The following is a 14672-nucleotide window of genomic DNA, read 5'->3' on the forward strand; positions in this document are numbered from 1 at the left end:
AGCTGTGGTATTGCCATAACAATCCCCAGGCAGAAAAATGTCCTGAACACCCTGAATCAGAGTCGGAGAGAAGCAGGAAAGAAACAAATTCTCCATAAACTGGCTCGCATTCAGGACACAGAAGCCCTGCGATGAACGACAGACATTATTTCTGCTTTTTTCACACCTTCTTCTCTGCATCAGTTTCTTGCTTTGATTGCTTGCTTCTGTTATACCTATAAACACATTTCTTCCTTTTGCAAGTCGTTCACTGCGCCCCGGCCCGGTTGTGGTGATACCGCAGTGACACAGGCCCATTCACAGGCAGATACCTGACACTGAGCCACAGCTCTCACACACGGATTAACGCTGGCATTCCTCCATCCATCACATATGATTCCTCCTTCTTTATTCACCCACTTGCTACCTTTTCTGCCTTTTTCATTTTCAGCTTCTATCTTTACTACATCTCAGGTTTTTCCTTGTTTCTTGTCTTCCATTTCCTTTCTCGCGTCCTTGATGATCGCTTCAGTCGCATGTTTGTTTCTATATGTTCTTTTTTCCTACATCATCCTTTCCTTATTCAGTATGGTGTGACTAGTGCTTTATTTTATCGTTTCCTCTTTAATTCTTGTTTCTACCCTTATTCTCATTAGATTTAGGCTCCTTTTCCCCCTCCCTCTCTTCTTTTTTATCTTTCTGCCCTGCTGCTGTCTGGTTTTAAAATACATAAATAAAACTTTTCCACCATTATTTAAAGTGTTTTAGTCATTTTTCCAGTAATAATCATTATCATTAGTAATAGTGTGCAATAGTTCGTTTGGAGTTCACACAGTTGTCAGTCCAACCTGATCACCCCGCCCTTATTCCCTTCCCTTTCATTTCTCAGTCTTTCCCATTTTCCTTTTACTCACTTCCGTTTCTTTTTTCCTTTCAATCTCAGCGTCCTTATCTTCTTTCTTAGGTGTTTCCTTGCTTCTTTGTTAAATCTTCTCCTCTCCCCCTCCCTCTTTCCCTTCTTACCTCATTCTGTCTTTTGTTCCTTTCCCCTCCATCCTTATTCCCCCTCTGCTCACTCACTTTCTCCCACCATCCTCCTTCGATGCCCGTGCAAGTTACGGTGGAAATGAGACAGTTTACGAGGAGAATTAAGTTTCATAACCCACCATCGCCCTGACCCTGGACATATTAACTACAACAGCCCCTCTGGACATTTACGTAAACACACACACGTGCGCGCACACACACATACGCACACGCTATAGCAAGTCCAATAAGAGAGAGAAGTGTGCTTGGATGCAGCTCAACCACAAACCCACCTCAAGTCTTCCCTCGTGTATCCCGTAATGAATGACATCTCATATCTACACCGACCGTTTGGAAAATCGTTACTCCCATTCACACATCCGCTTTTCTCATCTACACACGAGCGCCTTGGGTGGAACTGCTCAATGAAATGAGCGTGTGAATGTATTTACCCTTCCCAGAGTCTTCCTTTCTCCTAATTTTCATAGATTCCAGAAAATTAGGATCTAGAGAGCACAGGCCGACCGTGTTCAACGTCAATGAGTTAAAAAAACAGAAAAAACACATTTGTTTGATCAAATGAAACTTGAGTTCCTTAACAGACCTTTTAAGCGCATGTCTGCAGTCTGAAGCCAGGTGATCTGTCCATTTATTTATTTTATTCTGAATTTACTGTCCAAGAAAAATAATTAGTTGATGTAAATATCGTGATTCTGCTAATGATTCGGAAATATACACCAATGAATTCATAAACATTAAAATGAAGGCTTTGTTTGAGGACATAACGGTTACATATTTCCCACATCCACACCCGCAGAGGGTGGTGGATTGTTTGTAACCTTGATCTTTCCAGTTCATTTGACGCACGTCTTTTAAAGTCAGTCAGCTATAAAAGGGTTTCTTTGGCCCAGTTTAACACGCCAAACATTTTGAAGGCTTGTGGAAATGACACGGAGAAGTTCAGAGTGTCTTTGACGTCTTCAGTCACGGATGGTGATTTTTGCTGTGAGAAAATGATTTTATGTGCTTCGAGAGCAAAACAGTTTGCAACAGACAAGATACACAAATGTGGGTTTAACGTATTACCAAATTTCATATGAAACATGAAATATAGTAATGGGGATTGTCTTCTCCTTGGATGAATTGTTTCTCCAACAATTTTCCCATTTGGGCGTGTATAGAGTGTCTCCTACCACGTATAGTCTTGGTGTGGCTTGTTATTTTCTCACTAATTGAATAGGACAAAGAGAGAAAGAGAAGTCGGCTTCAGTGTCCAAGCAGAGAGAACAAAACTCTTGTTCAGGAAGCTGTAGTCTGCTGTTCATGCATTCCTTGCAAGAAAAGTTATTAAATCTAGCCACAGAGTTGCTATGCTGGCAACAATGAAGTGAAAAACTGTCCAAAAAAAAAAAATCCAAATCCTGAAATTAAGTGTACCTACCCAACAGACAAAATACCTGCTCTGAGCCATCCCTGAAGTTTAAAGCTATGTGTTTTCATTAATACAGTCATTTATTTGATGGAACTGTTTACAGGGAAAGAATAATCTATATTTGTGCAGTGTGTGTGTCAGTCAGAATGCACTACAGTTACACTGGCTGCCTGTCCGTCAGAGGATAGACTTTAAAGGACCAAAATACATCAGTGACCTCCTGACCCAGTATGAACCTTCCAGATCCCTCAGGTCATCTGGATCCGGTCTTTTATCAGTTCCCAGAGTCAGAACCAGACACGGAGAAGCTGCATTCAGCTTTTATGCTCCTTATATCTGGAACAAACTCCCAGAAAGCCTCCGATCAGCTGAAACACTCAGTTTATTTAAATCCAGGTTGAAGACTCACCTGTTCTCAGCTGCATTTGAATAAAGCACCAAATCCGCACTTAAGCTTAAATTTCAAAACTTACATTTTAACTACTGATTTTATCTGTTTTGATTTTATATACTGTTTTGTTTGTTTGTTAATTAGTTAGTTTGTTTGCTTGTTTTAATCAATTTTAAATCATGCTTTTTATTTGTTTTTGTTTCTAATGTCTCTGTAAAGCACTTTGAATCACCTTGTTGTTGAATTGTGCTATACAAATAAACTTGCCTTGCCTTACAGTGTGTGCTAATGGAGTGTAATATAGGAAAACATCACCTGGTTTGTTAATCGGGGAATTAGGTAATGAACGTAAATACTCAGCACGGTTGTGTGTTGGGTATGTGCATGCACAACATGTTGCAGATAACTGAGGAGCTTTCTAACACTAGTGATGATGTCATTCTAACTAATGGAATTACTAAAGTCAGCATCATATATATGATATTGTGTCTTGTTTCTGAATATGATTTTTCCATCAGTCCACTTGCATGTGTCCTGACTAAAATGCAAGTAAAAGTCCGTTTGGAGGTTAGTCGACAGACTTTCCACTTTTTTGTCACAGTTTTTCTGGTATCTTTTTTTTTTTTTCTTTGTCCCGTTTGGCTCTTTTGCCATCAGAATTATTGTCTAAAGGCGAAGAAAGATGCCCAACGGATTTTCTTTACCAAATTGACCATCTCAGCTTTGCCGTAATGGTCCATTTGATTCACCTTTTATTCTTTATTTTATTTTCACTTGCTGAATATAGGACAGACTTGACTGGGGGAAAGAAAAGGGAGAAAGAAAGAGGGAAAGAAAAACAGTTGAGAAGAGGGACGGGGGAAAAGGGCAAAAAACAAAAACCAACAGAATAAGCAGAAAAAAAAAAACATATCGATCACCTGGATCACCTGTTGAGAAAGAAAAAAGAAAACAAGCAGAAGAAAACGAGAGTAATAGAATAAACAACATCACAATGATATATGGGAATATGACAGTAAATACTAAATATTAAACACAAATTTTCGTATCATTTTTAAATACATTACAAATGCTTAGGGTTACGCCTTCACAAACCTCCGTGAGACCGAGGTGCACTGAAAAAAAAAGTTCTTTCAATTTACTTGATTTTATTGTGTACATCGGTCCCACATAATATGAATAAGTATGACTGACTTAATTTTCCACTTTCCAACAAGTAATAATTACTTGTAAAGCCAAAGTATTTCATTCACATCAGATTACTTTATAAAATCATGTTCGATGTACATACTGTTTATCTGTTACCAAAATATCAATGTATTACGTAATGTTGATATATTTCAAAGTTTAACACCAACGTATTTTTGATTGTCAGTGGTACTTAATGAAATTGTGTAACATAAAGGCATTATAATTATGTTCCTGCAACACAAATTATGGCTTTAAATCCTACTTAATTATTTTAAGTCAACTTCATAAAAATTCAGTCCTTGGTTTCTTCCCTATGTACAATATAATAATGTAAATATAAACTAAATGTTATTGACAAAAAAGGCACACAAAAAAAAGTGCTGAAAAGTTCACCTTTATTTTAACAGCAGTGAAAACAGCAAGCATATAAACTTGTTACACAGTTTTAGAGATTGCCTGCAGATATAACTGAAAGAACGATTTAAAACATTTGTAAATATTTCCCCTGAAAACTGACCTTAGCAGCAATACAAGAAAGCTACAAATAAGTGCTTATTAATGATCCTGTCATCTTACACATATTTGTATTTAATTTCACAATTAAACGTTTGAAACTAAATTAAGCCTACTTAAAAAAAGAATCAAAAAGCATCCATGAACAAACAGGCTTCCACAAATATAACTTTTTTTGCATTTAACATTTCTACAACTCCTGTTACCTGGAGTTTAAGAGACAGAAACCAGCAAGCTGCTTTAAATGATCAAGTCTGTACATATGTAGAACAATTTCTTAACAATTGCTTAAATTGGTCTTCCAAAACTCAAAGAGGCAGCAAGCTGCTATTAATGATAAGATATATCTTCATACATATCACATTTTGTATTTAGCTGTACAGAATTTTTTTTACTAAATTGAAGCTTAAATGACACTGTCACATAATACCAAACACCTAAAGGAATCTTCCTTTTGAACGTATAAGCAGGATGTAAGGGTTGACCCAGAGCACATTGCTAAAAAACCTCTGTAAACATTTCTCGCAATACAATACCACTAAGAGGAAGAAAAGAGAAAAAAAAAGTGTCACCTTGAAGTGCAGTCACATGAGAAAAAACAACTACAACAACAACAACAAAAAAAACCCCAAACAAACAGTATCAGCAGTATAACATTGCAGTTTTTCGTTTTGTGTTCAGTAAAGAATTGCTGAAGTGCAGTCTTTGACTCTTCAATGAAACAGACGGTTTTTGAGAGCAAGAACTTTGTTGGAGAGTTTAGCTCCATCCAGTTCCATGAAAACCTTCTGGAAAACCTCAAAGGTGTAGCGGAGGTCAGCAGGGTAGGCAAGGTTTAGTGCATACATGAGTCCAAATAGCATTACCACAGCAAATGCTACATTATCCAAATTCTTCACCACCCTGATGCCTTCAAGGACAACTCCAATGTCTTCTTGTTCATCTGCTGAAGCTTGTTCTTTAAGAAGATAAATTCCAACAGTGGTGTCTTCAATGGCCTCATTGATGGCGTCTTCATCCATGTCCTGTAAAAAAATACATAAATAAAATAAAAGAAGTCATGTTACTCAATCCATGGCAAGTGAGCAATATGATGTACTGGTGAAAGTCACCCCCCCCCCAAAAAAAAAAAAATACCCCCAAGTACTTACCACATACTCCCGGATAAGGTTGTCAGGATCTTCACCCATGTAGATACACACTCCCTTAATGACACACTCACGTCGAGGATCAACATCTTCACACTGAAATGAAATTTGTGTGATTAGTATTTTCAGTCAGCCCTTCTCATTGATTTTAGGTTTTAGTACTGTACTTTACATGAATGCTTTCAAAGTAAAGGCACACATACTAATAAAATTGACAAAGTAAAGATTAAAACAAAAACAAGCAGATGTAAAAGTAGTACAAAATGAGAGCATTTATCATTGGAAAAACATTTACAATTTTTAACCAATTAAAAGTTTTGTCCAAAAGGGGTCATAGTTTTGTTAAGGCTTTATCACTTACATTATCCATTTGTGCCACAATTTTTTTCAGTCTTTGTCCAAGCTGTCCTCCTCTTCTTTTGAACAACTTCACCAGGTTGTCTAAGTGGAGATCCATCTGAGACAGGAACTTTGATTGAAGGGGGATTGTGGTAATTCTTTTAAACTCAGCATTGATCTGAAAACATCAGCACAAAAGAGTGAGCTTCAAATGTTTAACACCAGGAAGAAGGCCACAATCACCAATGCTGAAGAAATGGGCGGTTAAATGTGCCTAAAGTATTTTAGCTTAACACCTCTTTCAAGAACCCCCGGTATGAGTCAAACTTTACCTCATGGACATCAAATAGAGCAGGCCATCTTGCCATGAAAGCCTCTACCATTGGTGCATCACGAACAACTTCATGTCTTCTGTAGGCAAAAGTCTTTTCCATCTTGAATTTCACCAACTCTCTGTTGTTCTTCTTCTTTATGTCCAAGAGTAAAGTTTTCCGCATTGCCTCCAGGCTCTCCTCAGTTTCTTCTGGTGGGTATGTTGGGCAAAAGTTAACTTCTGCCCTCTTTGCTTTTTTGACACCAAAGGCTGCACTGCATCTTCCAACAGGTTTGTTCTTTAGAGAGTTTACAGTCACCTCTGGGCAGCCCAGTTTTCGTAGCTGGGTGCGATAGTTTGAGAGTTTATATTTTAAACTGGTCTTCCATCCTCCAAATCCAGTGTTGGAGCCTGTCTCAGTTAGACAGGGATGCTTCTTGATCAGACTCTGAGCAACTTGATCCATTTCTTTATCACTGACATACACTTTATACTTCACAATTTCCTGCACCAAACCGTCAAGGATGGCTGACTTCAACTTGGGATCTGGAATAAGTGCAGTTCCATTCTGATTGTACGCAATTTTTGCCTGCTGAAGTTGTAATTCAGCATCATACGAAAACTTGGGCACATAAAAGACAGCAGGCCAAGAAGATCGTGAGCTTGTTGACTCACTTGATGACAACACATCCGTGTCCACAGATCCACCAGACAGGTACGAAGAATCGTTAACAGAGGAACAGCTGAGGGCTTCGGAGTCCTGGACAGGTTCAAGAATGATATAATCCTCATGCTGCATAGTGGTGGGTCTTGACATGTCAATAACTTTAAGAGTCCCTCTGTCTGCCACTTCTGAAACTGAGGTAAGATTAAGGAACTCATTCCCAAACAAGGAATCCATAAACTGAAGTCTGAAATTGCCCTGAAGACCACACTGTCTCTTGACTTCAACAATGAGATCCTCAATTGATTCAGGTGGTCCATTGGAGAGAGTGAGCCTTTGACAGGTTCCATCAGTCAAGATGATCTTTAGGATCACAGGGGTCCCCATTTCAAGCAGCTATTCTGTAGACAAAAAAAAAAACAACACATCAGACACCCAGAAAGAATAATTTTTTTCAGTTTAGTCTTCATACAGTTACCCATACATATCAGTCAGTTATAAAAGGTCAGATATACAGAAAAAAAAAAAAAAAAAAAAAAAAAGATAGAACGTATCTAGTGAAATACGTGTGACTGAACTTATTACAAATATTTGCACACCTTTTATTTCTATATGCCTTTTTAAAGTCACCATGCGGACTGATCCGATCTTGTAGTCAACCAGTGGATAAGTGTCAAGGAGTTCACGGAGTGAAACAAGAGTGAATATTCTTGCAGACACTGGGTTGAGCTCAAAAGCTCTGTAGTGCTCCCTGTACCAGCCACCAATCTCTCTGACAATGTAGAATATGCTCTGGTTTACAATGCAGATGTGGTTTATTTCACAGAATTCTGGCAACCCACCAGCTGCCCTGTGGGCCAGTACCATTCCCTTCCTATAGGTTATGCCCTTTATTGTCACACACTGTGCAAGGTTTATCTCTAGAATGTCAGGGAATGTTTGCCTAATGACTCTAGCCATCTCCTCTTTAAGCAAATCCACTGGAAAAGTTGATACAGCCGAGACCTCTAGTTCAGACTTGCCAAGAGATGGGGAGCTTAGATGGTAAGCTATCATCATCTGATGCTTTGAGGCTAAGGAGAGAGGCACATTCTTAAAGCAGCTTGTGTGTCTGATGACCTGCTTGAAAAAGCTGTGTTTGGCCTCAAAACGCATTGTCCACAGCCAAACAACTGGACCAAAAAACCTAATCATCTGTGGATAGTGCTCCAAATAATGGTGTTTTGGTAGTAGCTTAACATCAGGAAACAATGCCTGGTATCGCTGTCTGTGCTCTATAATTTTGCTTTCCAAAAAAGCCAGAGAGTCATCACTATGCACAGGGGACACGACAAGTTCTGTGATATCCTTCAGAGTCATGAGAACAAGCCATGCAGGCTCATCTTCAGGCACAAGTGATCCAACTAAAAAAGGCAAGAACCGGAGCAAGCTCCAGTTCTCATGCGCATTTCCTCCAACTGTTTTGGTGCTAGAGAAAGTTTGTGACACTACATGAGGTCTGTTTGTCTTATCTTCCCATTTGTAGGGGAACTTCAGAATCGCATTGTTTAAGTCGGCTAAAGTGAAAAACTTCTTTGATATAAGAACTGTCAAGCAATGAGCCAACTCTACTGGGATTATACCCTCAAAAACATCGTGAGCAAGATCAGGCGGATAACCAAATATGACATGAAAGTGGGACAGATTTTTGGTGAAGACACATTCTCTTTTCACTCCACAACAGCCTGTACCTGTATCTTGGGCTTGTTTGACATGGACCTGGTGAAGCTCTTTGCTTCTTAGTGTGAAAGCACCAGACGCTACAGAATACAGCTGAATATCACTGCTCTTCCCTGTGCAAAATCTGCAATAGTATTCTACAGAAAAGCTTTGCATAAATCCTGCAACACTGTGTGCTCCAAGGTTATCTGCGATTACACTTACGACTGTACCTTTAACTGACTCTCCTAATAGTGGAACATAAACGCCATGTTCTTCAAGAGTTTTCAGATCCTGTAGAAGAGGTTCCAAGATTTTGTCATAACCATAGGTTTTAACGTCAGTGGTTTTGCACAACACTGACAAGTAGATGGACGATAAGGAGGAATGAGATCCTGAAGGCAAGTTAGTCAAAACCCAATAAATGGCACAAAGCTTGTGTTTCTTCCGTGAGGTACCAAGGGGGTTACAGACTTCAAAGTCATCCACATAAAAACGTAGGGAAATCCTTAGATTTTCTCCAGAAAGGAAAAAGTTTTCCTTAAATAGGGAACCATCACTTGAAGACCTGTAATGATATGACCCAGTAGAGTCTGTTCCCACCTGTTTTTTATGGCATTTCACAACTTCATCAACAACATCTGTTCTACTCAACAGCTGCTGTAACAATTTCAGTAATGGGACATATTGGAAACTGTGTTTCTTTTCAGCATCAAGTATATATTCAACTGGTTCTAAAACACAGAAATTTTCCTTGTAATACTGCTTACGCAGATATGCTGTGCTTAGCGGACCACCCTTTTGTATGGACCTTAGTACAGGATTACCTGAAAAAACTGCGTTAATAGTTTCTGTAATGAGATCTTTATCAATGGGGAGGTTTCTTTGATTAAAGATATTCGTCACAATATCACAGGATAATGGTACAGGTGCCGACCGTATCAAATGATAGAGTTCCTCTAAAAATACATCAATAGCTGTGCTTGGCACATGGACCAAATGCTCCAGCTTTAGCAGAGTAGTTGCAAATCTTTGCTCTATGACTTTTTGCAAGTCCTCACTATCACACTGACCATGTGAAGGAATGACAGTATCCAACTGCTCTACAAACTCCTGACTATTTTCCTCAAATTCATTTGTAGGTGCGGATCCTGTTCTAACTATACCTTGTTTAAAATCAACTGGTGTATAATGTCTGTGTTTACGGTTTTTGTGTGATTTAAATGTACAGTAAATGTTTGTTTTAAAGTTGCAGCCTAGAAACATACAAGTAAGTGTCTCATTTCTTTTAAGATGCGCATATATGTGAGCAAAATAATCACGCTCTGATGCTAAATCATTGCATTCGCAAAGGTGGCAACTGAAAATCGCCTTTTTTTTAGTAGTGACCCCCGTGCTGTGGATTTTATTTTGATGGACAATAAGGGCATTCCACGTTTTAAAGGTGCATGGACAATGCAGGTATGTACATGGAAAGTGAGAACGACGTCCAAAATGTGGATGTTTTAATCTGTAGTGATGCAAAAGCTTGGAACGACTTGATACCGTTTCTGTGCACCCCTTACAACTCCACATTCCCAGCACCACCCAACCCTGTAAGACACAGATAATCAAGAGTCAGATCATTCAATATCCAGAGGATTACGTCAGATTCAGAGATCTCTCACACACACACACACACACACACACACACACACACACACACACACGATTTATTTTGTTTCTTTATGCTAATCTACGTATACAATAACATTGATGTTATTGCACATAACAAGAATATAACCTCATTTTCCAGACATGTGTAATCATAAAAGTAAAAAAATGCCACCATCACAAACAACATTAACTTCTACTAAAAAAGTTATTCCGAACAAGCAGAACATTAAAGTGCCAATCTTTTGCTCATTTATACATAATGTTTTGAGAAGCAGCTCACATATGTTCCACACAAACAAAAAAAAACAAACAAACAAAAAAAAACAAAAACAGAAAGGTTGTAACTTTTGTTTGGACAGTATTGGAAAATTCACAATCGAGAACTTAATTAGACAATTAGAACCACTGTTTATTGACCATGCTTTTCTTGGGGTGCTGGAAGCATGCTCCATTGAACAAATGGAGCATGCTCCCAGATAATAGTTAAGATAATAGTTAAGTAAGGGGCACTTCACCTAAAACAATGACTATGACAGATGATTTGCGCATTCATGGGCAAAGGTTCTTAAACCCAAGTCTAAGTCTACATCCACACACACACACACAGGTATTTTTGAAAACGCAGCTTTTTCTGTGCATTTGGGTCTTTCGTCCACACAAACGGGACTTTGTATCATTGAAAACTGAGATTTTCACGCAACGCCTTTTTAGACGTCACGCTGTGAGATGAATTTCTTCAGTAGCGGATACTGACAAAATACTGTTGCTGTTAATCTTACTGTTTGCAGTTTTTACACACTTACATATACATACGCAGTTACTGTGCCTCCATTTAGAAAGACAGGCGTGAGGGTGAACTTATACATTTAACATGGACGCTCTCACAACCTAAATACCTACACCAACTTTGTAGTCGGTTTTGCGAAAACATTTTATTTTTATTAAATTTCTGTATGCTGTATGAATTTTGTGCATTCCCCAGTTGTGAGTCTACACCAGTCGTATTTCATAGCGTTGTGAACCTGGCTATGAGAGCGAGAGACACAAAATCCAAAATACTGTCTTTAGTTATTAACATTTCAAATGCCTTCATCATTTCAAAGGTAACACAAAATTAGCTGCCTTTCTAAAAAAAAAACACAAAAACTTTTCAGAATTACCTCAAAGTTTTGTGAGTATACAAAACTGTTTACTCCTTCCGCTCCCAGGCTTCTAGACTTCTGATTAACCAACATTTCTACACTGTTAGGATTTGGTTCTTGACAGCATTTGAGTTTACATGTGGACGGAGAAATTTTTTTCAAAACTGCAGTGTGGATGGGATTTTTTTTTTTTTTTTTTTTTTAACTAAAATGGGAAATCTCCATTTTCAAAAATATCTGTGTACGTGTGGACGGATTCTTGTTATGACTTGCTGTGTGTCAGCCACCAGAATTAACATATCTCACAGTGGCAATCCCAGCTTGCTAAACTCTGACGGTTACAGCAATTAGCCACTGTAGCAATGACTAGCAGTGTAACACAAACACTACTGCGCTCTCTCGGTGAGATTTCATGAGCTTGTTAAGCCACTAACAACCCAGTGTTCTCTGCCACATTCCAAATCCGACCGATAACAGCCGCTTTCTCCCGACTATGTGCACTTTGTTAGACTATTTTTCAGCTATCGTCATGTAGCTAATACCAACACTAGCTAGCAGTGTAAAAAGAAAAGGAAAAAACAAGTGCATTTTGGTGCATGCTGTATGAAAAGCATTACAGATAACTTTTTTTCCAGCACGCAACCAAATAATTCTGTGAAAACATCCCCAAGTAAAACAAATGTATTTAATTTACTTACCTTCTCAGTATGCCCACTAACGCAGTGCCAAAGGTTGCATGTGGCTTAACAGTCTTCCAGAATATGGCGGTCAATTGCTCTCTCCTTGAATAATGTTGTTGTATAAAGGCCGCGCTTATGTGATTATCCAATCATATTTAGTTGCTGTCTTTGAATATATTACATCATTTCCGTTGGTGGTCAAACATGATTACAATGGTTTTAGTATACTAATTTAGTCATTTTATATCAATGCAAGAAAAATTAGTAGTTTCAGTATTGTTTATAATTATGTAAATGGTACTTTATTCAATAATGTAAATAAGAGAAACATAAAAAGCTTGTGTAGCATTAACTAAATTCATTTGTGCAAATTCAAAAGCCTGCCAATTCCCATTTTTTCAGTGTGGGTGAGCAGAGTGAATCAGTGCGCTGATGGCTCAGAACCAGCACTAAATATAAAATGATATGGAAACAGTAAAATAATACTATTTACTATTTCTTGAGGACAAACGTTTCTCAGAAATGCAACACTTTTGTTGAATTTTTGTGACACTTTTGTGAATACATTTTACTGACAAGTTCACATTTGAAAAATGTTTTGTTTGTTACATATATCACGACATGCTCGGTGTTTAGACGACTGTCGATATATACAGGAAATGGTAAAATGGTAAATGGCCTGCATTTGTATAGCGCTTTACTCAGTCTCTAAGGACCCCAAAGCGCTTTACACTACATTCAGTCATTCACCCATTCACACACACATTCACACACTGTTAATGGCAAGCTACATTGTAGCCACAGCCACCCTGGGGCGCACTGACAGAGGCGAGGCTGCCGGACACTGGCGCCACCGGGCCCTCTGACCAGCACCAGTAGGCAAATATGGGGTTAGTATCTTGCCCAAGGATATTTGGCATGCAGCCAGGAGGCAGCCTGGGATCGAACCACCGACCTTCTGATTAGCGACTGACCTGCTCTGCCACCTGAGCTACAGCCACCGTAAAACCAGCAACATGTACTAGAAGCATTAAAACCATTAAAGCTGCCCACTGCAGCCACTGTCAGTGCTTTTCACAGGTACGTTTTGATTGGTTACGTCTCTCTATAGAAGAGCCGGCACTTTCTTTCCTGTTTAAGCTTACTCTTCACCAGTCAGCACTGAATCAATGTAGCATCATTGATATGGGTGTACATATTACTGCATGCGTGTGTCTCCATAGACTATGTTACGTTCCCACAGTCCCTCTATGCATTATGTGAATGACACGGCTCTGTGGAACAGGGGAATGACATATATCAAGGTTTGAATGCACACACATGTCAGGTTTTGCTATCGTAGTGGGGACATCTCATTGACATAATGCTTTCCCTAGCCGCTTACCCTAACCATAAAAACCTTTCCTCAAACCTAACCATTACCCAATTGTAACCCTGACACTAAAACCACATTTTGAGTGTGAAAAATGCCTTCAAACTTGTTGGGACCTGGATTTTGCTCCCCACCAAGATAGGAAAAACCGTTAGACACACACAGACACACACACAGCTGTTAAAGGTTTAAGTTATGGACATGCACTTTCGTGATGGGTAATGATAGAAATGGCCAAAATGCCATCGTGGATATTTTACGACTTCGAGCGGTGCTCAGGAGCTGGTAGTGGGTCAGTGGGAGCACACCTGACAGATGCAGCTACTGGAAATGAAGGAGTTCGACTGAGGATTGTCTTTCTCGGTCTCATCACCTCTCTGTGTGTCTGTCGGCACTCGAGCCTTCTGCTGCGATCTTATCTCTCAATTACAGCACCCAGCACATTCCTGTCAACCACACACATGCATGCATGCACACACGCACCTGCAGGTTAAATTCAAAACATCTCAATGTGAAGCGCTGTGAGCCGGGTCTCATAACTGCTTCGACATTATTCTCAGTCACGATTTAATGTACTGCTTTTTTTTTTTTTTTTTTTTTTTTTTTTTAACTTTTGGCTCGCGGGTACAATCATAGAAAAACTTTGCAGCCAGGAGGGCTTGGTCACGAGATGAGAAATCGCATTTGCCACCTCCCATATTTCATACATGTCATTTAAATCATTTAAACTGTTACGACACAGCCGTCACAGTCACACACTCATTTCTCACACTCTGCATCAATGACCAAATGAATCTCAAACACTCATAAAGACTTTTGAAATTCTTACGCACTGACTCATGTTAGTCTAAGAAATGTTACATGAGAATGAGGCTCACGCACACACACACACACACACACACACACACACACAAACCCAAACCTCAAAAAACATGTGTGTACCCAGAGGCCATTTTGACGAGAGAGAGCCCTCCAAGCTATAATAACATTCTGCTACTCCCTATGAGTTATTGGAATATCAGGAAAGAGACAGTGTGTGAGTGTGTGTGTGTGCACCAACAGTGTGCAGCATGAGCTCTGTGCATGCCACACAAGGTGTATCAATCAGAAATAGGTGCTGACAGGGAA

The 14672-nt window shown here is 39.1% G+C and overlaps 1 protein-coding gene across 1 annotated transcript; it reads right to left on the minus strand.

The window, feature by feature from the left end:
* Window positions 1-5245: 5245 nt before the first annotated feature.
* LOC148102685 (uncharacterized) lies at window positions 5246-6882 on the minus strand. Its single transcript, XM_087841187.1, has 4 exons — window positions 6352-6882; window positions 6042-6197; window positions 5684-5776; window positions 5246-5557 (listed from the first exon to the last, which is right to left on the minus strand). Exons 1-4 carry the CDS (start codon window positions 6796-6798, stop codon window positions 5246-5248), a joined length of 1008 nt encoding a protein of 335 aa, XP_087697313.1. The 5' UTR covers window positions 6799-6882.
* Between the last annotated feature and the right edge of the window lie 7790 nt (window positions 6883-14672).

Source organism: Neolamprologus brichardi, chromosome 5, assembly GCF_056152115.1.
Source record: "Neolamprologus brichardi isolate AB-2024 chromosome 5, ASM5615211v1, whole genome shotgun sequence".
In the NCBI taxonomy this organism is placed as follows: Eukaryota; Metazoa; Chordata; class Actinopteri; order Cichliformes; family Cichlidae; genus Neolamprologus; species Neolamprologus brichardi.